At 47.4% G+C, this 24,586-nt stretch overlaps 1 protein-coding gene across 1 annotated transcript in view; it reads right to left on the bottom strand.

Moving 5' to 3' along the window:
• Positions 1-24,586, bottom strand: part of vps13d (vacuolar protein sorting 13 homolog D) — a 146,609-nt gene that overhangs the window by 86,282 nt on the left and 35,741 nt on the right. Inside the window, 19 exon segments of the mRNA XM_061736938.1 lie at positions 876-1,016; positions 1,018-1,342; positions 2,306-2,448; positions 2,450-2,746; positions 2,748-3,008; positions 3,749-3,921; positions 5,807-6,356; positions 6,973-7,624; positions 8,471-8,865; positions 10,345-10,650; positions 13,117-13,553; positions 16,974-17,106; positions 18,160-18,290; positions 18,459-18,635; positions 18,764-18,830; positions 20,224-20,354; positions 20,586-20,670; positions 20,672-20,775; positions 20,928-21,111. Coding sequence (XP_061592922.1) covers positions 876-1,016; positions 1,018-1,342; positions 2,306-2,448; positions 2,450-2,746; positions 2,748-3,008; positions 3,749-3,921; positions 5,807-6,356; positions 6,973-7,624; positions 8,471-8,865; positions 10,345-10,650; positions 13,117-13,553; positions 16,974-17,106; positions 18,160-18,290; positions 18,459-18,635; positions 18,764-18,830; positions 20,224-20,354; positions 20,586-20,670; positions 20,672-20,775; positions 20,928-21,111 — 4,692 coding nt within the window.

Below are 24,586 nucleotides of genomic sequence, written 5' to 3'. Positions count from 1 at the left end.
GTCAGTTTGCCATGTGTATAGTCTTTTTTTAGAGTCTACTTTATTAGCTATTAATAATAATTATTAATAACTCTTTAATAACTGAACCAGCCCCCCCCCCCCCCCCCCCCCCTTTGTGGCACAACGTAAATGGTGCCCCGTGTGAGGCACTGAAGGAAGAAAAGATAACGTTTGTGTCCTGAAATGTCCTTAATTCTCCAAACAGTCATATCAGCTATGCAGCTGTTGTTTATTGTAACTGTGAGAGAGGCGCTTGTTCACACGGGAAGCTCAGTCCTGTGTGGGCCAAGACTTAGCGTGGGAACTGGCAGGCGGGGGTTGAAGGGGCAACCCCCTCTGCGAGAAAGGTATAAAGACGGAGACAGCCGGAAGTCGGGTTGGAGTCTGCTGTGGGTCTAGTGCACGGACGCCCAGCCGGGTTTATGGCTACTCTGCCTGGACTGTTCCGGCTCTCCAGTCTGTGTTAAGGTAAGAGGTACATCGCCTAGCCCCTATGTAATTGTCTGTTGTTTTGTCATTTGCGGGGGATAACTTGACACAGAGTTATCCTAGTGAAGGGCAGTTGTGTGTGAGTCTTTTTGTTTGCACTGCTTTTAATAAATGTTTTCATATCTTATAGCAAAAGCGAGTGTGTGTCTGATTCATTTTTGCACAGCCGACCGCTCCCGAGCCTAAAGTGAGTTTCTCCCAAAACAGGCACTTAGGCTCCGTGAAAAGTCCCTAACCCTGGATCTAGACCCGGGTAGGCAGTCCTGCTCCTGGATCCAACACCTAAAACACGCAGGACGACAGAAGTCCAGGGCCAGGACCAGGACCAGGACCAGGACCAGGACCAGGACCAGGACCAGGACCAGGACCTGGACCGTGTGACGTACCTTCAGGTCCAGCTTGGTGTTGACAGGCTGCAGGACGTCCTCGTCAGGCTCCCATGGGGGGACGTGTCCTGGTTCCCCCGGGGGGGGTCCGGTCTCCCCCGGGGGGGCTCCGGTGGTCTCCGGCGGGGGGGGGGGACTCCGGGACCCCCACCCCGTGGTTGGAGGCCGTAGAGCCGATGCTAAAGAAGTCCAGGATCACCACCCAGGTCTGCAGCGTGATCAGCACGTCCAGGCAGTTGAAGTCCACGTCCACGCTGCGGCTGACGCCGCCGTAGCGGCTCCGGAACTCTGGGTGGTTCTGGTCCACCAGCAGCACGTTGATGTGGACCAGGGACTCGTCAAAGTCCGGCACCGCAGGGCCCGGCGGCGGGGAGGACGCCTGGCGGCGGGTGGGGGACGGGGGTGGCGTGATGGGGCAGGCCGGGGTCCCTCCTGGGAGGTTTAGACCAGAACACAGACCTGAAATCCTGCTCTCTGATTGGTTGTTAACTGTGGTATATTGATCTGATTGGTTGTTAACTGTGGTATAATGATCTGATTGGTTGTTAACTGTGGTATAATGATCTGATTGGTTGTTAACTGTGGTATAATGATCTGATTGGTTGTTAACTGTGGTATAATGATCTGATTGGTTGTTAACTGTGGTATAATGATCTGATTGGTTGTTAACTGTGGTATAATGATCTGATTGGTTGTTAACTGTGCTATAATGATCTGATTGGTTGTTAACTGTGGTATCATGATCTGATTGGTTGTTAACTGTGGTATAATGATCTGATTGGTTGTTAACTGTGGTATCATGAGCATATAATTATTCATTCCAATGTATACAGTATACTGTTTATATTTCATAATTAAATATTTTTTACCCTTTCCCTGCATGTGTGTGTTAACTGTACGCCTGCTGCACAAAATGAATTTCCCCATTGAGGGAGAAATACAGGATAATCTTATCTTATCTCAAATATCTCAAAATTTTGAAAAATGTTTTTTTAATGGTCGCATCACATGATATTTCATAAAATGGACATCAGTCAAACTTTGTTTGTATATTATGATGGAAATATGAATATAAATGTGTATAAATCTTATACACTACAAGACATTTTGGAAATCATGCCAGATAGAAGAAGATTGATTTAAATACATTTACAGTGATTTCAAATAAGTTTTCAAAACAAGAGTCCTGGTCGGACGGTTGCACCACATGACATTTAGACGCTTAAAACAACAACAAAATCCCAAATAACTAGTATTTTTTTGTAAAATTCAAGTGAGTCCATATGTGGGACAGGTAGGTCATATATCTGGTATTTTTTTATCCATTTAAACCTTTTTTGAATTGAAAAAAAATCAGTTTTTCGGAAAATATAGGCATCACGTCATTGACCCATATATATATGTATATGTTTTGTAAAAGCGGTCCTCACCTCCGGGTCCTGCCAGGGCCGCTGCAGGGCCGCTGGTAGCGCTGGAACACGTTGGTGGCCTCCTCCATGTGGGCGGGCAGCGAGCGGGGCAGCAGGTCCTGGTACTGGTCCAGGTCCGGGTTCAGGGCCCCGGAGGAGGGGGGGGCAGCTCCGGGACAGGTACTCCCGGGGGGGGGCCAGGGCCGAGGCCTTGGGGGCCCCCCGGGACACCATCAGGTGCTTGTGCTTGGAGCGGGGGTCGGGCTCCAGCAGGTCCTCCATCAGCAGGGCCCTGAGGGCCAGCCGGACCCCCAGCAGCTGGGGCTGCTCCTTCACAAACACGCCCTCCAGGTCCTGGAACCGCAGGCTCACCAGGCCCTGGGAGCCCCGGCTCAGGTCCCCGCTCAGCTGCACCCGCAGCTCCGACACCCGCAGGGACACCCGCACCCGGCAGAAGGGGGGGCGACCCGGACCCGGGGCCGGGCCGCCGGGACCACAGGCTGGGGGGGGCCCGGGACGACAGGGGGGACGACAGGCTGGGGGGGTCCCGGGCAAACAGGCCCCCCTGGGAGTCCCGGACCCCCGAGGGGGTCGGCGGAGGGGGGCCCGGGCCCCGGCTGGCCCGGTCCTGGTCCCGGTCCTGGTCCCGGTCCTGGTCCTCCATCAGGGACAGGTTGTCCAGGGTCTGCAGGACCTGCTCGTAGACCGGCTTACAGAGGAAGACCTGCACGGAGAGACCAGTTAGCTCACGGGGTCACGGTACGGTAGGAATGGGAGATATTTTACCGTTCACGATAAACCGTCAAAAAAATTCCCCACGGTAAGAATTTGTATCTCACGGTAAAAACGATAAATTCCTGTTGATGATGTTTTTGTGTAAAACTGATTTAAGGAAGGAAAGAAAGAAAGAAAGAAAGAAAGAAAGAAAGAAAGAAAGAAAGAAAGAAAGAAAGAAAGAAAGAAAGAAAGAAAGAAAGAAAGAAAGAAAGAAAGAAAGAAAGAAAGAAAGAAAGAAAGAAAGAAAGAAAGAAAGAAAGAAAGAAAGAAAGAAAGAAAGAAAGAAAGAAAGAAAGAAAGAAAGAAAGAAAGACTAACAAACATGGAGGATCTGAGTCATTACAGTTTTGCAGTACAGGTGTAACTCATTTAATTGGTTTTTATTAATTCAATGTAATTGTTGTAGTTTAGTATTTAGTATCTTTTAGAGCAGTGTTTTGGCTCCAAAGACTGAATGTGGTGATAGATTTATAGTTACAAAGATGGAGTTGAATTGGTATTTTTTTATCATCATTTTTATCGTTATCAGGATAAATGCCAGAAATTATCGTGATACATTTTTTAGTGCATACCGCCCATCCCTACGGTACAGACCTGGTAGACCCAGGTCTTCCCCAGACTCCCTTTAAGGACCCAGGTCTTCCCCAGACCCCCTTTAAGGACCCAGGTCTTCCCAGACCCCCGTACCTGGACCGTGTCCAGGAACCTCCCCTGGACCCTCAGCTGGCCGGAGCTCCTCAGGGGCTCGTCCGGGACCAGCAGGGGCTCATCCGGGACCAGCAGCGGCAGCGGAGAGTCTCCGTCTGCAGGGATCTTCTCCACCGTGAACTCCATCGTCGTGTCCTTCAGGATGTGGAACGCTGGAGGTTCCAGAGCATTAGATTTACACACATAATATTATCTTTATTGGTAACCGTTTTATAAACGCCGCTCAGCTGATATGAGCGTAAACCATGGCCTGTCGGGATGTGTTGCTTAAATATTAATATTTCATTTATCAATATAATAATATAATTTATATCAATATTTTTATATAATAATAATTTGATTACAAAATTCAACACTAGCGCTAGCGTCCGTACGGTTCAACGGGTCGAGCAGGTGACTCATGTAAACCTTCCCCTGAACAGCAACGTGAGTTTGATTCCAGTAGTGGCAGATGTTTCCTCCACTTCCTACGTGTCTGTCTTTCACTGCAACATCAAATAAAGTCGAGCCGCGGGTTGGACACCCTGGTCTAGACCATCAGCACTGGTGCCCCCCAGGGGTGTGTCCTCTCCCCACCTCGCCCTAACCCGACCCCTAACCCGACCCCTAACCCGACCCCTAACCCGACCCCTAACCCAGACGACACCACGGTATTGATCCAGGACGGTGCAGACGACACCACGGTATTGATCCAGGACGGGGACGAGTCTGCATCGGACCAGAGGGGGAACAGAGGGTCCCGGGGTCCAGTCAGATCCACCTGGACCCGCTCAGCCCTGGAGATGGAGTGACTTCAGGAGGAAACAGTAAGGTTAACTAAAGGTTAGCTAAAGGTTAGCTAAAATTTAGCCTGGTGCATCTGTTCAAGACCTCCCGTTTTTGTCTGGGGCCTCATTGTCCTTTTAAAACTTTAAGTTTCTGTCCACCAGACATGAAAATTCTCAGTTCGTCTTTAACTAAAAATGTCATGATTTACTTTTTAGTCCCGATGTCTGTATCCTCCCACACACACACTGTGAACGATCAGTATCTGTCCAAAATTCTCAATAAAAAGCTGATGCAAAAGAGGAACTACCGGAGCATTCGTCAGCAGCATTCACAAGAGCCCCCGTTGCTCTGAAGCTCTGACTCTGCTTCCCCTCCTGCAGGATTTCCAACAGTCTTTGGTGTTTTTCTTTGTTACAAGCTGGGTTTGATGTTGATTTAAACCTAACAGAAACCCCGCCCCTCTGAAAGGTAAAATATGTTTTGTGTCCTGGAATGCCCTGAATTCAACTTTTCATATTAATTATGCTCATGTATTATGCTTGTTTTTGAATTAGGACATTTTCAGGCCAGAAGTGGAATGAAAGGTAAAATATGTTTTGTGTCCTGGAATGCCCTGAATTCTCAAAACAAAGTCTCAGTCCGGTCGAAGGATGCTCATATCAGCTCTGCACCTGCCGTTTATTAACAAATGTAACTGTGAGAGAGGCACCCCCTATGTGGCTTGCTCACACGGGACTGAGTTCCCGTGTGAGCGACTTAGTGTGAGAGCTCGCGTAGGGGTGAAGGGGCCTTTTCCCCTCTTCACGAGCTAGGAAAGTTATAAAGACGGGACAGCCGGAAGTTCGGGCAGAGTCAGCTGCGGGTTTGGTGCACAACGCCCAGCGGGTTTTTTTGGCCACTCTGTTTGGACTGTTCGGCTCTCCAGTCTTCTGTGTCGAGGTAAGAGTATTATAAGGCCTAGCCCTGTGTAATTGTCAGTGATCTATTGCTCTATCATTTGTGGGGGATAACTTGACACATTTATCCTAGCAAAAGAGCAATTGTGTGTGTGTCTTCTATGTGCAATGCTTGCTTTTCTTGTGGTAATAAAGGTATTCATATATCATTATAGCAAAAGCGAGTGTGTGTGTGTGATTCATTTTGTGCAGCCGACCACTCTCGAGCCTTAATTGATTTTCTCCCAAAACACCCTCACTCGGCTCTGAGCACCAAACCCAGTCATGTGACCCGGAGTATCGTCTACATAAACCCGGTAGAGGTGTAACTCACCTTCTCCGCGGCTGAGGGATTCAAAGAAGTCCTGGCGGGTGAACTGGGCCTCGTCCTGGCTGCCGGTCCTGGTACCCCCGGGGTCCGGCTGGTCCGGCTGGCCCCCCCTGGGCTGGTCCCCCCTGGGGGGCCTCTTCTGGACCAGGTGCCCCGTGTTGAGGGAGTAGAGGCGGATGTCCTTGACCAGGACCTGCAGCCTCCCCTGGTCCTCCCGGTCCCCCTGCTGCCCCCCCTCCTCCTGGTCCTGGTCCTGCCCCGGCAGGAAGTTCTGGATGGTGATGCTGCCCAGGTGGCCCACCAGCAGCTCCGGGTGGCCGGTTCTCCGCGGCACCGACACCACCGGGGACTCGATGCTGATGTTCAGGGTCAGCTTCACCAGGAAGTTGTCCAGCCGGTTCTCCGGCGGCTCCTCGTCCTCCTCCTCCTCGTCCTCCACGGACCAGGCCCAGCTCTGGCTCAGGGTCCGGGTCCGGCGTGTCGACGACGGGGTCTCGAATAGCGACACCATCTCGCTGTACTCGGCCGTCTTGGTGGCCAGGACCGTCGACACCTACGGACAAACAAATACATCGTTATTAAAATCCCATGTTAGGAAATGTAATGATTTGGTTTATTATAAAATGATGTATAAAGCTCTTCTACTAACACTCGTAGATTACTCAATATTATAGATGATACGAATATCAATAAACAGAAAACTACTATTGTATCTTTACAGTCTAAAGATATAATAGTAGTATAGTAGTAGTATAATAGTAATTACACTTTACCCCATCGAATGCTTTTTCTGCGTCTAAAGTTTAGACGCAGAAAAAGCATTCGATCGGGTAAAATGAAAAGTTCCATTGGCAACTTTACACAAAATTCGATTTGGCGAATCTTTTAACGACTGGATAAAGATATTATATAGCTCTCCAAAGGCACGTGTAAGGACAAACGATCAAGTCTCAACAAGCTTTAACTTGCAAAGAGGCACTAGACAGGGTTGCCCTCTCTCTCCTTCACTATTTGCAATATTTATTGAGCAGCCGCTGATAGACAAAATCTAAATATTAAAGGTATACAATGCAAAACTTTAGAGCACAAAATAAGTCTTTATGCGGATGACGTACTGCTCTTCCTCCAGAACTGTCAACTAAAAAAACTAAGAAAACCAAAGACCCCACCTTGGTGGCGGCGTTCCTCAGCATGCAGCGGAAGTTTTCCTCCAGCTCGTTGGCCGACAGACTGAGTTCCCGCAGGAACCGGGCCGAGTGGTTGTAGTGCAGCGACGCCATCTGCAGGTGGAGGCTGCACTCGCCGGGCCGGCGCTCCAACAGGCGGAGGCTCAGCGCGTCGGCCCCCCCGTCGGGGGCCCCCCCGGGGCCGGGGCCCCCCATGCTCACCACGAACTGGCCCGGCCCCCCCTCCTGGCTCAGGTCCACCAGCTGCACCGAGCCCAGGGACCCGCTCAGGTCCAGCCGGCCCCCCAGGGACAGGGTCAGCTTGGTGCCGGCCACGCTGGCCGTGGCGATCTTCAGGCCCCGCCTCTCGGCCCCCGGGGGGGCCCCGGTCTTCAGGCCCCTCCTGTCGGCCCCCGGGGGGGCCCCGGACCCGGCCCTGGACTCGGTCCGCAGCAGCAGCAGGTTGAGCCGCTGGATCTCCACCGACACCTCCGTGTTCTGCTCGTAGGTGGACTGGTAGTTCTCCTCCGGGCCCCGGGCCCCCCGGGGGGAGGGCGCCGGGGGGGTCCAGGGCCCCCCGTCCTCCCGGGGGAAGGACTTCTGCAGGAACCGCAGCAGCTCCACCATGGTCTCGGGGTTCAGGATGATGTCCAGGCTGGTGAACAGGATTGAACAGGGACCGTACGTATTAATGAACATACCTGTAAATATTCACGGCTGTAGCCGGAGGCTACTGTCATTTACACCATTAATCCCTGTGACAAATTAATGCCAGTCAGAATCAGAACCAGCAGACAAACGGGACATCAAGGCCGTCCATTTCAACAAAACACAACATTAAAAAACACAACTGAGCTACAAAAAAAACATGAAACAATAAAACATGTTACCATTTATAAACCAGTAATTAAGTGACCACATAAGTTAAAGTGCTAGAATTTGTAAAGTGCTGATGCAAATTACACATCGCATAGTTTTAAAGGAGTTTTAAAGAATTTTAAGAGTTTAAAGAGTTTTAAAGGAGTTTTAAAAGAGTTAAACAGTTTTAAGAGTTTTAAAGAGTTTTAAAGTGCTTAAGTGCTAGAGTTTTTAAAGTGCTGACGCATATTGCACATTGCCCTATTTAATTGCACTTTTCTGGCTCCCACTGACGCGTGTGTTGCTGATGTTATTGCTCCAGTTGGCTTTATAGCTACATAGTTGTAATTACGTATGCGCCATTGTACATTTGCAATACATACTGGATGTATGTAATGATACAGTAAAGGGTCACGACAGGACTTTATCACCAACAACGCCCCCCCCCCCAAAAAAAAACAAAAAAAACAACCCTTACATTAGAAATACAGTTATCAATTACAGTTTCAATATCAAATTTATTCTAATAGTCCAGTTAATGTTGACACCTCTGGTTTTCCTTCAGCCAGATTTTAAGGTTTGCTTTGAAAGAGGGTAAAGTAGAGCCTTATAACTATAAAAACTTAATAATAACGATAAATACCTGTTGACCTGCAGGCTGGTGACCTGCAGCGACGCGTCCAGGCTCATGGACGGGCAGTCGGAGCTGACGAACTGGTACTCCAGCCGGATCAGGGCCTCCTGGTCCCGGAGGAGGGAGCCGGGGGACCCGGGGGGCCCGGCCCCGGGGCCAGGTCCCTGGTCCCCCTCCGCGGCCCCGGGTCCAGGTCCCTGGTCCCCCTGGTCCCCCTCCGCGGCCCCCCCGGGGCCCGGCGGCGGCGGCGGACTCTCCCAGCTCAGGTGCTTGTGCGACGCCACCAGCAGGTCGAAGTCGGAGCCGTACGTCTGCAGCGTGTCCACCAGCAGCAGCCCGTGCACCGTCAGAGACACCTCGGCGTCGTACGGGCGCTTCACCAGGCGGGCGTTGGTGCCAAACACCTGCAGGATGGAAATCATTTAAAATCTTTTATTGAAAGTAGGGCTGGGCGATTTTGGACGAAAATAAAATCCTGATTTTTTTTCCTGTACACCCGATTTTCGATTTCGATTTTTTTGGTAAAACTACAAAAGACAATGGAATAAATTGTTTCAAATATTTTATCTTTATTTTGAAAAAAAAATAAACAAATTCCCTATTGGGAATGAAGTGCAATTGAAAGATCCTGTAAATCCTCCTTGAGTTTAGTAAAGTGACAACATTTACAATCTTCTTGACCAAACAAAGTAAAAAAAACGATTTTCCGATTTTCCTTTTTTTAACATAATCTTGATTAATAAATCCGATTTCGATTTAAAATCGATTAATCACACAGCCCTAATTGAAAGCATAAAATAATTATAAAAACAATTTACACAAAACATCAGAAAAAAAGAATACAAATAAACAGTCATTAAACAAAATCAGACAGGGACGACCCCCCGAACTGTCTCGCCGGTCGGCCCGACCCAGAGGGCTGAAATAAAAGGATTTCTCCTCAAAACCCCGTGTCCTCTGTCCTGTCTGGTGACCCCCGTAGAACCCCCGAGATCGCTACAGTCGAGAAAAAAGTCGAAATGTCGATAAAAAAGTTAAAATGTCGAGAATACTGTTGAAATACAATGTCAAGAAAAAAGAAATTTCAACTTTTTTTTACTTGAATTTTGACTTTTTTCTCAACATTTTTTTTTTTCCTCAACACTTGATAAGACATTGTGACAACGTGGCTGAAGTGAAACTCCAGCTTCCTCCCCCTGCAGGGCCGACACCTTGGAACAGACTTGAACCACGGGAATGAGTTCCTGACTGACTGATATGTTAATACCAACTCATTTGGCCACAGACTTGAACCACAAGAACTCCCTATGGGGTAATTTACAACTTAGTGACAGTCATGACAAATGCCCGATAACGGCAAACTCTCTACACCACAGAATAAAACTCTCTACACCACAGACTAAAACTCTCTACACCACAGACTAAAACTCTCTACACCACAGACTAAAACTCTCTACACCACAGACTAAAACTCTCTACACCACAGACTAAAACTCTCTACACCACAGACTAAAACTAAATACACCACAGACTAAAACTCTCTACACCACAGACTAAAACTCTCTACACCACAGACTAAAACTCTCTACACCACAGACTAAAACTCTCTACACCACAGACTAAAACTCTCTACACCACAGACTAAAACTCTCTACACCACAGACTAAAACTCTCTACACCACAGACTAAAACTCTCTACACCACAGACTAAAACTCTCTACACCACAGACTAAAACTCTCTACACCACAGACTAAAACTCTCTACACCACAGCGACTTCTGAACTGGATTTCATATTATTCTTCGACACACAACATTGAAATTCAAGCACTTTCCAGGATTTCCAGCCACGTAGGAACCCTGTATGTAACTTCCTGTGCGTACCTTGAGCACGGAGATGTAGCGGCCGCCGCTCTCCACGCCCAGCTGCATGTATGTGATGCTGAAGTCGGCCAGCAGGAGGCGCGACTCCACCAGCACCTCGCGGGTTCTCTGCTCCAGCGCCGTCACGCTCTGCAGCCGCCAGGAGCTGTCATCGCGCCGGAAGATGCGGTCGTGTCGGAGGACCGGGTGGTCCGGGGGGGTGCCGGGCCCCGGGTTGGGGTTCCGGTCCCGGGCCCCGGCCCCGTCCCCGCTCAGCCGGGCCAGGCAGCTCCGCAGCGCCGCCATCTTCTCCAGGTTCAGGTGCACCTTTGTAGGCAATAAAATGAGAAATGCTCCAGTAAACGTAATCATCAATAACATGAAATTAGAACAAACAAACATTAAATTCTTAGGGAATAAGACGTGACGACGTGGCAAATTTCCATGTCTCGCCCTGAAAAAAGAAGCTGCTATAACTTGGGCATACTTTGTCCAATCTGCACCAAATTTCTCCCGTTCATAAGTGACGCCTGCCCGACCATAGTGACTCAGAATCATAGCGCCCCCTACTGGCAACAGGAAGTTATTACACATCATATTTGAACAAACTAGTCCTAGGGATTTTATCACATTGACTTCAAAAATCGCCCAGAATCATCTTCAGACATTTGTGTCATCGGACTTGGTTTTGAGTCCTTGACCTTCATTGGCCTGAATTAGCCCCGCTCCTTCTTCTGATTGGTCTATATTTGATAGTTCCTACTTACTGCCATAACTTTTGAATGGTTTGACATAAAGAGTTATGGTGGTGTCATCGGACTCCGTTTTGAGTCCTTGACCTTTATTGGTGAAAATTGCACGTGCGAGGGCCGGTTCATCATTATGATAGCAGGATTTCTCCTGATCATCCTCTTGATCGGAGTGGGGGGATTCCTGGTGTATCAACAAACGTGTAAGTCGTCGACAGCAGTTCTGGCTCTTTCAGAGCTGCTGGACGTGGCTGAAGGATCAAGCAAGGTGATCAACACTCAGACTTTAACGCTGGGGGAGCAAAGCCGTAAACTGGATGATTCTTGAACAGAATCGCAGGCTGGCGGCGTTTTTGAGCTCATTGGCAAGATGGATAAGACCCTGGAGAAGTTGGAAGCTCGGCTTGGCGGGAATTGATCACAAATTCGTCTGATTGGAGTCGCTATTGATGAACCAGAGACTGAAGGCAGACGGAAAATTACTGAGTCTGTCTGTTTTCAATATAATTGTTGATTCTATAATCTGACCTTGACAGAGCGGTCTCAGGCCGATCGCTCTGGTCACAATCTCCCTGGTGGAATGTAAACAAGGTGACTCTGCCCCCACTAACCCTCCCCTCTCAGGAACATCTGTGGACCTGGATCAGAACTGACCGAGCCGTCTGATAACATCAAGGACATTGGCTGAGGAGCAGCTCTGGGCGAAGTTCACCGACTTATCGCGTCAAAGACACTTACTGAAAAACACACACACTTCCCTAAACTTCAACGCCTTCCTTGGCTCCTCCCTCTTATCAGCCCCCCCCAACAGGCCCCAGGTTTCGAGCACCACAACAGCGATCACTTGGATGTGCGGGGACCCCCCCCCACACCCAAACACCCACATGCAAGTCTCGTGATGTCTGTTGTTCTGTGTGCTGAGGTGTTTTTTTTGCATCTTGATACTGTGTATTGTATGATATTCAGTGTGGAGATGTTTTTTTTTTCTCCCACCCCCCCGCCCCCATCCCAGTGTTACCCTTTGGAAAACAGGCGCACAAAACCATCGTGCCGCCGCCGGTGTATCCAAAGTCAAAAACAGTTTTCTAAGCCGACTTAATAAACCTGATTCTGATCGCTGCTTGCAGCTTTAATTATTATTATTATTATTTTGTGTAGCCTCATGATACTTCATTTGTTTTTTTTTTTGCATATTCTGCTATGTTAAAGGGTGGGCAAGATAAGCTTTATGCTTCAAGCCCAGACCTTTTCGGTCAAAATAATTACCACGTTTGACCAAAGAAAAACCTGTAAATGTTTATTATCTTGATTAATGATTTTCATGCCTATAATTGACCGAAATAAAGATTAACTAACTAACTTAGGCCCCGTTTCCACGTATCAAAAACGGTGGTGTTTTCATGCGTTTTGGTCTTTCGTTTACACGAAAACGAAGCTCGTGTCATTTGTTGATGTTTTTTTCCAGGATTCTGATTGGCTAGCATGACTTTATCTTCTCGTTACACTGCCCCCTGTAGGTTTGGCTGCTCATAGCACCTTAACAGATATTTATGCAGGTTCCTGGAAATGATGGGATTTTTATAAACGTAGAGGGGGAAATATCTGTTTTTGAGAAATCTTGAGAAAAAAGTCGAGAAAAAAGTCGAAATTTTGAGAAAAAAGTTGAGAAAAAAGTCAAAGTTTTGAGAAAAAAGTCGAGAAAAAAGTCGAAATTTTGAGAAAAGAGTCAAAACTTTGAGAAAAACTGGAGAAAAAAGTCGAAATTTTGAGAAAAGAGTCAAAACTTTGAGAAAAACTGGAGAAAAAAGATGAAATCTCAAGAAAAAAGTCAAAATGTTGAGAAGTAACTCCACTTCTCTGTCACTCCAAACCAAAGACTCTGGTTCATCTTGGAAGTAACTGGAAGTTACTCGTGTCATTTGTTGATGTTTTTTTCCAGGATTGTGATTGGCTAGCATGACTTTATCTTCTCGTTACACTGCCCCCTGTAGGTTTGGCTGCTCATAGCAGCTTAACACCTCTGTGTAAACGTGTTGTAACGAACCTTGAGGTCGGGCAGCGTGCCCGACAGCAGGGCTCCGGGCAGCTGGGGGTCGGAGGTGTAGCGTAGCCGCTGCTCCAGCGTTAGCAGCACGTTGAACTTCTCCACCACGTGGGCGGGGCCCACCTGGGGGTCCTGCAGGTGCTTCCAGCCCTCCGAGTGTCGGCCCCCCATCACCTGCAGGTCCGAGTACCGGCCCACCATCACCTGCAGCTCCCTGAAGGACAGGCCGTACCGCTCGTACAGCTTCCTGCTGTAGGCCTGGGGGGGCGGCGGCATCCCCGGCCCGGGGGGGTCCGGGCCCCTGGACGGGGCCCTGGGGGGCGGCAGGTCCGGCTCTGGGGGGGGGGACTCCGGCGGGGTGGCCAGGGGGGTCTGGTACTCGTCATCGCTAACGTCTTCTGCTTCAGGCTCAGCAGCTTTGGAGGGAACCGGACCGTCTGGGGAGGAAAGCAGGTTTAGACTGGAATCACACCAGCAACCTCTGCTGGAGGGGCGGAATCTAGGGCTGAAACCATTCCTTGAATAATTCCAGTAATTAGATTACAAAAAATGATGCAGGAATTTTAGTAACCTTTTCTTTTACAGTACAGTAATAACCAGGTAATAACATGGTAATTACACTGTAATTGCATAGTAGTACCTTGTATTTACAAGGTAATTACATGGTAACTACCGGGTAATTTACCCAGTAAGTACTAGGTAATTATTACGTATTTTCTTGTACCATGTAATTATGTGTATTAATACCTGGTTGGTTAAACTAAACATTACTAGGTAATTACAAAGACATTAGATGGGAACTATGAGGGAAATTACAGGTATTTACTAGGTTAATATTAGTAACTACCAGTCAATTCACCATGTAATTACTCTGAAATTACATTAATTATTTCTAAGTAAGTACCAGGTAATTACTAAGTATTTTTCTGCAAACTACCAGGAAATTCTAACCTATATTTGAGGTAGTTACCAGCTAATTACACTTCAATGACCATGTAGTTATTGTATTTACTATACATTTCATGGATAACTACCGGGTATTTACCCATTCATTATTGATTTATGTATTATCAATTAGGGCTGAACGATATACCGTTATCGTATCTATATCGAGATATGAACATTCAAGACATTAATAACGGAAAAGCAACGATATAAACGATATATTTCCGCTCGCCCTGCTTGTACAGCGCGAGCAGTCTCCATAAACATTACTTTTAAGATTGCTCTTGAACGCACCACTACGGCCAGCCAACCACAAAGCTTATTTCATGCTTGCTGTTGATCGACAGCTGAAGCCAACCAATGACAAACATAGGAGGGAGGGAGGGAGGGAGACGTGAGGCGCACACAGCCACACACAGGAGAGCGGAGAAGAGCGGAGAAATCCAAACGGAAGAAAAGAGACATGATTGCGGAGGATAATGCGGCCGGTGGCGGTGCAGAATCTAATTTTGTGTCAAAACATAAATCATCCTCCATTACTTGGAGGTATTTTGGATTTAGAAAGGAGGATGTCGACCAGAGCGAGGTGTTGTGCAAGTCGTGCTTGGTGAAAATTGCGACGTCGGCCATCCCTTTTTAGTTTTGAAATTACAAAATAAAAATAGAGAACTAAACCAAAATAATCCGTTCCCCATCTTTTGTTTTGATAATAAAAAATTCATTGATGTGTTTGAAAATCGAAATTGGGAATTAAAACAGCGAGTGGAAAACTCTTTTCTCTATTTCCTATTCGTTTACTGAAAACAAGGATTGGACAAATGGGGGGATTGCACATGCGCAGTAATAAATTAATAAAGTTGTTTCTGGTTCTTTGTTCATCAGATTGAAAGTTAACATTTTTAGATTTTTAATTGTTGAAACAGAAAATAAATCAAATATGAAACCTGGGAGTGAAACATGAGTTTAATCTGTAATCTGTCTTCACTCCTTCATGAAACTGCAGTGATGTTGTGACAGTCCGTTCAGCTGCAGCGTCCAATCAATAATCAATAACATGTACTGAACTCTAACTCTAACTGCATTGGTTATTTATCGTTAAAGCGGAGCTACAGTAAAATATTTTGATTATTATTTATTATTGAGTGACTTTATGTTAATGTTGATGACTGGCAGTGAGTTCTAATCAATAAAACTGCACTCTTTTGATTTCTGATGTTTTTATTTTTCTGAAAAATGCTTGGTTTTCACCGAACCGAAGTCATATCGTATCGTATCGATATCGAGATATCTGGCATGAATATCGAGATATGAAATTTTGTCCATATCGTTCAGCCCTATTATCAATGGATTGGTGCATGTTCCCCCGAGGGTGTAAATGACTCTATTGACCTTGTAATTAACCTGATAGTTACCATGTTTTACCTGGTAATCCAGGTACTTACCTTGTAGTTACTTGCTCAGTAATTCTATTTCCTAAGTATTTACCCAATAAGTACAGACATTTTTACCTGGCTTTTATTCAGTAATTAAAGTGAAACTGGACTGTAAAAGAAAGCGTGTGTTGTTTCCATAATATTACCTGGTACTTCCTCATTAAGTACAGAAATAATCACCTGATATTTACCCGTTAATTAAAGTGAAACTGGACTGTAAAAGAAAGCGTGTGTTGTTTCCATAATATTGGAAGAAGGAAGAGGAGGATATGTTTGGTTTTAAGTAAAAGAAAAGGCAGGAAATGTGAAAAGTGTGGGAGCATTTCCAACTGGACACCAAGGCAACACTGCTGTGTCACTGTAAGACAGAGCTGGCATAGCCAGCGCTAGCATAGCCAGCGCTAGCATAGCCAGCACTAGCATAGCCAGCACTAGCACCACAACAGCACGTCCTCCATGCTGCAGCTTCTCCACCAACACCCTGTTTACTCCCAGAGGGAGGACGTCACCCCAGACACGGTAAAATTAAGTTAACATAGCGCTAATTAATGAGATTAACGTTACGGTGCCTTGCTAACATAACGTTAGCCCTGTGGAGGGCTGGGTTTCTGTTAATTATGACGACTGTCCATGCGGCTAACACATTTAATCTGTAAACACAGAGCTGAAGAGAGATGAGGGGGGAAAATAAGAACGTAATAAAGCTAACTGGGTAGTTTTCAGATTTATCTCTGTAGTCATTGATGGATAAAACATCAAGTAGCGCTGGTGGCTAATGTGCTCCAATACAGCAGGTCTTTAACTTAAAACTAAAATAGAACTTAAAATGTGCTTGACACAAATGAAAGTTCAATTGAAACACGAGGGAAAAACAGCTAACCTTTTACGTGATGTGTGTTATCAGGTGTAACGGCATTTTTGGGTTAGAAATAAGAACATTTACATTAGCGTTCAGGGCTAACGAAAGCGCTCAGGGCTAACGATAGCGTTCAGAGCTAAAGATAGTGTTCAGGGCTAATGATAGCGTCCAGGGCTAACGATAGCATTCGGAGCTAACGATAGCGTTCAGAGCTAAAGATAGTGTTCAGGGCTAATGATAGCGTCCAGGGCTAACGATAGCGTTCGGAGCTAAAGATAGCGTTCAGAGCTAACGATAGCGTTCAGGGCTGACGATAGCGTCCAGGGCTAACGATAGCGTTCGGAGCTAAAGATAGCGTTCAGAGCTAACGATAGCGTTCAGGGCTAACGATAGCGTTCAGGGCTAACGATAGCGTCCAGAGCTAAAGATAGCGTTCAGAGCTAACAATAGCGTTCAGAGCTAAAGATAGCGTTCAGGGATAACGATAGCATTCAGAGCTAATGATAGCATTCAGAGCTAACGATAGCGTTCAGAGCTAATGATAGCATCCAAGGCTAATGATAGCATTCAGAGCTAATGATAGCATTCAGAGCTAACGATAGCATTCAGAGCTAACCTACCTTGGGAGTTGGTCAGCAGGATCCTCCCCAGGTCCACCACCACCAGCATGGGGTCTCCGGACTGGAAGTCGTCGGGGAAAACCACCTGGGGGGCGCAGATGTCCAGCTTCATGGTCCAGCGCTTGCTGTTCTCCTGCAGACGGGACAGGACGGGTTAGCGGTGAAGTTAGCGGTGAGGTTAGCGGTGGAGACAACCTTCTCATCACCCCCCTCCCCAACTTCAGACCAGAACCATTTTTAAAATGGTCTTTTAGAATGTCCTTGTGCTTTTTTTTGCTAATTTAGCTTTTTTTATTTTATTTTTTTATTTCTATTTTATTTTTATTTTCTATTTTTCTTTTTTTCTAATCTTTATTGTAAGCGCTTTGAGACTTGTTTTTAAGGTGAAAATGCGCTCTATAAATACAATTTATTATTATTATTATTATTATTATTAAACCAGGACCAGTTAGCGGCACGAGTTAGCGGTGAAGACGACCTTCTCATCATCACGTTTCACCCCCAACCTCTTACTACTCTCCCACGAGCATAGATACCTGGTAAAAATATTGTTAATAGTGGATAAAAAAGCTATCACAAGGAAACGGGTAGAGTGGAGTCTCCGAATCTGGAACAATTGATGGGGATAATAGAGGAAATCTATGTAATGGAAGAATTGACACACCGTTTAAGACTGCAAGAAACGCAGCTGAAAGACAAATGGCTGAAATGGACATTTTTCAAGACCTGGAACAGCAACAAAGACTGTTGAAGGATCATTAGATACAGAGAACTAAAAAATTACCAAGAAGGAATGCAACTCCCAACAGGACTTTAATTAGGGCCCGAGCACTGACAGTGCCAAGGCCCTATCGTATCATGTCGCAACTTAAAGAAAAGTCTCTTGGAGCCATGGCCCAAACTGAACAGGAAGTCGGCCATTTTGAATTAATCGTGTAATTTTGGCACAATTTATGCCATTCCTTCGATAGTTAATTCAGCCCGAACCGTAACGTGCCCCCAGGTGTGTTATACATCAAAATGTGCGTCTACATCCTGTGACTACGCGCATTACTTTTCTCAGTCAAAAGTGTTACCGTGGCGACGCTAGACACCAAAAAGCGCGCCCCCCCTTCATCTGATTGGTCCATATTTGAATGGTTTGACATAAAGACTCATGGTGGTGTCATCGGACTCGGTCTCTTACTATGAACTCTCCCACCAGCAGCTGGTCGATAGTTTGCCGGATCTCTGCCTTCGTCTGCATCTTCAGCTTGTTGTACTGACGCCTGGCGGCCTCGGCCACCCGGAGCTCCAGCTCCGACTGGTACCCGAACCCTGGAGAGAAGAACCAGAACCAGAACATAATGATCATTATCTGGTACCCAAACCCTGGAACCACAACCAGAACCAGAACATCAATCATCATCATCTGGAGGTCTGGAGGATCTCCTGTAGAGGTCTGGCTGTGGACAGAAGCCGTCAACCATGAGAAGCTGGTTTTACCTGAGGTGTGGACTCGGCCCTTGTAGAAGAACTCGGTGACCTTCTTGATGGCCTGAGGGTTGTAGACGATGTTCAGCGGGCTGGTCCGAACCTCCAGCCGCCTCTCCGACTTGGACCTCAGAGGGTTTCGCTCGTAGATCATCTCGAACACCGGGGGCGGCGACTCGGCGCCGGAACCTTGACGGAGCAGGAAGAGGTCGGTTTCAGAACCTGAGGGGTCGTGGACATCTGACTCTGTCTTCTCTACACATCTACTGGTAAAAGGACAACATCTTTGGTTTTTCAAGGATGTTTGAGAAGCTCACCAGCAGCAGAACCCGGCTGGTTCCCCGGCTGGTTCCCCGGAGGGTTCATGGCCGCCACCAGTTTGTCCTGCAACAGAAGAGTCAGCAGAAGGTTCAGGTGGAGAAGGTTCAGGTGAGGCTCGCTGCCCCCCAGCACCTTGTCCTTCAACCCTCACCGCTTTCCTCACCGTTTTGGGCGACACCAGCACCGGCTCTCGGCGAAGGTGGACGCTTATCTGCTCCTCTCCCTCCCTATCTGCTACTGCTTTTGTCCTGTCTCGTCTTCAGAGTTTCTCCTTTTCACTCCTCCGAAACTCTACAATCATGGAATTGATTAACTGGTCTCTCAGCACAATCAGAAGTCAGGGGGTAAGGGAGCCCTCCTGCCCCGATGGGACATTTTTTGCTGGATACACAATGGATTCCTGGAAACATTGGAAACCGTTGTGTTTGGTGATTCTGTCTGTCGAGGACGTTGAAGATGCTTCATAATTGGATTTATGATAGCAGGATTTCTCTTGATCGGAGGAGGGGGATTCCTGGTCTATCGACAAACGTGTAAGTCGTCGACAGCTGTTCTGGCTCTTTCAGAGCTGTCGGACGTGGCTGAAGGATCAAGCAAGGCGATCAACACTCAGACTTTAACGTTGGGGGAGCAAAGCCGTAAGCTGGATGTGATTCTTGAACAGAATCTCAGGCTGGCGGCGTCTTTGAGCTCATTGGCAAGATGGATAAGACCTTGGAGAAGTTGGAAGCTCGGCTTGGTGGGAATTGATCACAAATTCGTCTGTTTGGAGTCGCCATTGATGAACCAGAGACTAAAGGCAGACGGAAAATTACTGAGGCTGCTTGTTTTTGCAATATAATTGTTGATTCTATAATCTGGCCTTGACAGAGCGGTTTGGCCGATCGTTCTGGTCACAATCTCCCTGGTGGAATGTAAACAAGGTGACTCTGCCCCCACTAACCCTCCCCTCTCAGGAACATCTGTGGACCTGTTTCAGAACTGACCGAGCCGCCTGATAACATCAAGGACATTGGCTGAGAGCAGCTCTGAGAGAAGTTCACGGACTTACCGCTACACACACTTACTGATAACCACCTCCCTCAACTCAACGCCTTCCTGGCTATAAGTCTTGTGATGATGATGTTAAATTTGTCATGTGCTTTCTGTGCTGAGGTGTTTTTTTTGCACTTTTTCACTGTGTACTTATACACAGTGAGAAGATGCCTCCCCCCCCCCCCCCCCCCCAATGTCACCCTTTCTCTGCTTTGTTCCGGTTTCGGGTCGCTGCTCGTTGTGGTCGACCGGCCGGCAGCTGAGCAGATTTACTTGTATTGCTGCTTAGTTGTCCTGAATTTCTCCTCGGGGATGAATAAAGTTTCTCTGAATCTGAATCTGAATCTGAACACTCACCGTTTTTGGCGGCACCAGCACCGAACACTCACCGTTTTGGGCGACACCAGCACCGAACACTCACCGTTTTGGGCGACACCAGCACCGGGAACACGGATCCCTGCGTGGTCAGGTCTCGGAGGAACAGGCCGCCCAGCTGGACCGAGAACAGGGACGACTCGGACCGGGGCAGGGACTCCACCCGGACCTGCACACCTGGGGGGACAGAGGTCACATGATACACCTGGGGGAGACAGAGAGGGTCACATGGGGACAGGTGTGGTGCTCTGACTTCCTCTAGCTACGTCTGTCTGCTCTAGTTCTAGATGTTGTAACCTCATCTGGAAGGAAACCTGATCCCACTCCTGTAAAAGTCGCCGAAAACGCCTATCCAACCAACGCCCCCCTCCTACCTGAGAACTCCAGCTGGATGACCCCCCCTCCTACCTGAGAACTCCAGCTGGATGACCCCCCTCTCCTGCAGGCTCTCCTGGCCCCCCCGGGGGTCCTGGTGGAACAGCGTGACCCCCCCCCCTCTCCAGGAAGAACTCCAGCCGGGCGAAGGTGTGGTCTCGGCGGGTGAAGGTGTTCAGGGTGTGGGAGTCCTGCAGGGGGTCGAACAGATCCTCTCCGTCTGCTGGAGGTCCAGGACAAGGTGGGGGTCAGGTCCAGGACAAGGAGGAGGAGAAAAAAGTCAAAATCTGTACGAGACTCTGACTCCGGACCAGTTGGAGAGTCTGACTTTAAACCCCCCCCCCCCCTCCCTAAGGTCCAGGTCCTGGTTCTTACCTAGTATGTCCCAGGATTCTGGACCCGGCAGCAGGTCTTCAGGTCTATCCGGGTCCTGGTCTGGACCGTACCAGCCCCCCCAGCCCGGGAACCAGGACTGCAGGTACTGGACCATCCCGGAGCTGGACTTGGGGATGGGGGGTCCAGGTAAGGGGGGCGGGTCGCTGCTGGGCTCCCGTAGGTTCTGGAACAGAAAAACTAAATAAAGCTGCAGCAGCGATGAACGGATGAACGGATGAACGGATGAACGGATGAACGGATGAACGGATGAACGGATGAACGGACCCTCGCGCGTGCAATTTCCACCAATGAAGGTGAGAGCTGGTGGGGGTCCGGCAGACACACGGGGCCGGCTGAGGGCGGCTGCAGAACACGTGAGCACCCAAATACACAAATACACATACACACAAGAACCTTGTTTTGCATTTATTGTAATAATTCAATCTGATCACCGACCAGTATTTTGGACAACTGCGCCGTAGTTTCGTGGGAGCTAATCATTTTTACTTTTTGTCGCCTAAAAACGCCATTTTTTTTCCCCACAAAGGAAACGTTAATCAAGCAGACAATCCTAAGTACACCCTGACCGCCTCAAAGATTTAACAGGAACATTTAACAGCAATTTGCAGGTCTGGATTTTTTAGGTGTGTGTACACAATATCCAAAGAGAAGTAAATCAACACACTCGTCTGTATAAGATTATAAAGTAATTTATTAAAAAACTTGGAATTGAGTATTGTGTCAGGAGAGATTATTCATGACGTGTGGGTACACACCCCGCTGCTGTTGTAGCTGCTTGCCCGTAATCAGTATCCTCTCAGACGTGATTATTAACTAATAAAGAACTTCCAGTTACGTGAACACAAATGTAAAATTAAATTAAAGCTGCAAGCAGCGATGAACGGGCCCTCGCACTCACGGCCACCACCCCCCATAAGCATATCAGAAATGACACCACCCACGACTTCCTATGTCAAACCATTCAAAAGTTATAGCAGAAAAAAGGGACAACCAATCAGAAGAAGGGGCGGGGCTAATTCAGGCCAATGAAGGTCAAGGACTCCATAAAGAATCTGATGACCCCACCCACGACTCCCTATGTCAAACCATTCCAAAGTTATAGCAGAAAATCGGGACAACCAATCAGAAGAAGGGGCGGGGCTAATTAAGGCCAACGAAGCTTAAGAACTCAGTACAAAGACCTATGACACCACCCACGACTTCCTATGTCAAACCATTAAAAAGTTATAGCAGAAAAAAGGGACAACCAATCAGAAGAAGAGGCGGGGCTAATTCTGACCAATGAAGGTCAAGGACTCCATAAAGAATCTGATGACACCACCCAGGACTCTCTATGTCAAACCATTCCAATGTTATAGCAGAAACTCGGGACAACCAATCAGAAGAAGGGGCGGGGCTAATTAAGGCCAACGAAGCTTAAGGACTCATTACAGAGTCCCATGACACCACCCACAACTTCCTATTTCAAACCATTCAAAAGTTATGGCAGAGAAAAGTATTCTAGGGGGCGCTGTTGAGCCGTTAGGCCACGCCCATTAATGCAAACCATGAAATATCAAATTTATCGCCAAGTCTGTCTTGCATGCAAAATTTGGTGACTTTTGGAGAACTATCAAATATGGACCAATCAGATTTCAAAATGGCCGACTTCCTGTTCGGTTTCGGCCATGGCTCCAAGAGACTTTTCTTTAAGTTGTGCCATGATACAGGTGTGTACCGATTTTCGTGCATGTACGTCAAACCGTATTGTGGGGCTTGAGGCACAAAGTTTTCCGGGGGGCGCTGTTGAGCCATTTTGCCACGCCCATTAATGTAAACCATTAAATATCAAATTTTTCGCCAGGCCTGGCTTGCATGCCAAATTTGGTGCCTTTTGGGGAACTATCAAATATGGACCAATCAGATAAAGGGTGCCGCGCTTTTTGGCGTCTAGCGTCGCCACGGTAACACTTTTGAAAGAGAAAAGTAATGCGCGTAGTCGCAGGATGGAGACGCACATTTTGATGTATAACACACCTGGGTTCACGATACGGTTCGGGCCGTATTAATTCTCGAAGGAATGGCATATATTGCTCCAAAATTACGTGATTAATTAAGAATGTTCAAAATGGCCGACTTCCTGTTCGGTTTCGGCCATGGCGCCAAGAGACTTTTCTTTAAGTAGCGACATGATAAAGATGTGTACCGATTTTCGTTCATGTACGTCAAACCGTATTATGGGGCTTGAGGCGCAAAGTTTTTTCTGTTGGAACCAATCAGATGAAGGGTGGGCTGGCTTTTTGGCATCTAGCGTCGCCACGGTAACGCTTTTGAAAGAGAAAAGTAATGCGTGTTGTCGCAGGATGGAGACGCACATTTTGATGTATAACACACCTGGGTGCACGTTACGGTTCGGGCCGTATTAACTGCCGAAGGAATGGCATACATTTCGCCAAATGACAACGGCAAATTCAAAATGTCCGACATCCTGTTCGGTTTCGGGCATGACCCCAAGAGACTTTTCTTTAAGTTGTGCCATGATACAGGTGTGTACCGATTTTCGTGCATGTACGTCAAACCGTATTGTGGGGCTTGAGGCACAAAGTTTTCAAGGGGGCGCTGTTGAGCCATTTTGCCACGCCCATTAATGCAAATCATTAAATATCAAATTTTTCGCGAGGCCTGACTTGCATGCAAAATTTGGTGACTTTTTGGGCATGTTTAGGGGGGCAAAAAGGCCTTCCTTTCGTCAGAAAAATAATAACGCGAAGAATTCCTACAGATACAATAGGGCCTTCGCACTGAAGGTGCTCGGGCCCTAATAAGTGTCAGTAATTTTACACATGCCGAACTGTAAGTGGGTTAAAGGCTTCATTCACAGTTAATTAAAAATGAGGTACAAATAGATGAAGTGATATAAATGTACTAGAAGTGAAATGAATTTGACCTGAATCCACATACTATTCTGTCTCAGGTTCCGGTGGAACGTTTATTTTTTCTCAGTGTTCCAGTGCATCCTGACAGTCAATTTTGGTTTGCTTTTGTTTTGATGGTAAAATGTTACACGTTCACTCGTGTGGGGTCGGCACGACGTAGGATCAAGCAGCCGTGCTGATTTCAGCGACAAGGCCGTGGTCCTGCGCCGGTCCGAGGCCCGGTGACGGGTTTCCCCGTCAGCTGCCAGGAGGGGTAGCTGACGTAGATCTCGATAGATCTAGGGTGTCGGACTCCAGTCCTCGAGGGCCGGTGTCCTGCATGTTTTAGATGTCTCCTTGCATCAACACACCTGATTCAAAGTAATGGTTGTCACCAGCTTGTCATCAAGGTCTGGACAGCTCTGTTGGTGTCACAGCTCCTTTTATCACGGTGTGCTGAAGCAGGGAAACATCTGAAACATGCAGGACACCGGCCCTCGAGGACTGGAGTCCGACACCCTAGATCTAGGGGATTGGGATTTTGTCTGTCTGTTTTGTCTAATGGTTGTCTTGTCCAATGTTTTTGTCTAATGTTCATGACTGAAACTGTTTATTGACAATGTTGCGGTTTTCCAATATTGTGAAGTAAAGTTTTGATTGTTTCACTCAAGATCAGCGCTAAAACCAAACTGTCAAAAAGTAAAACTTATGAGCTGAAAGAAACTTGAGATGGCTGAAATAGCA

This window comes from Cololabis saira, chromosome 12, assembly GCF_033807715.1.
Source record: "Cololabis saira isolate AMF1-May2022 chromosome 12, fColSai1.1, whole genome shotgun sequence".
In the NCBI taxonomy this organism is placed as follows: domain Eukaryota; kingdom Metazoa; phylum Chordata; class Actinopteri; order Beloniformes; family Belonidae; genus Cololabis; species Cololabis saira.
This window is presented reverse-complemented; position numbering and strand designations above follow the sequence as displayed.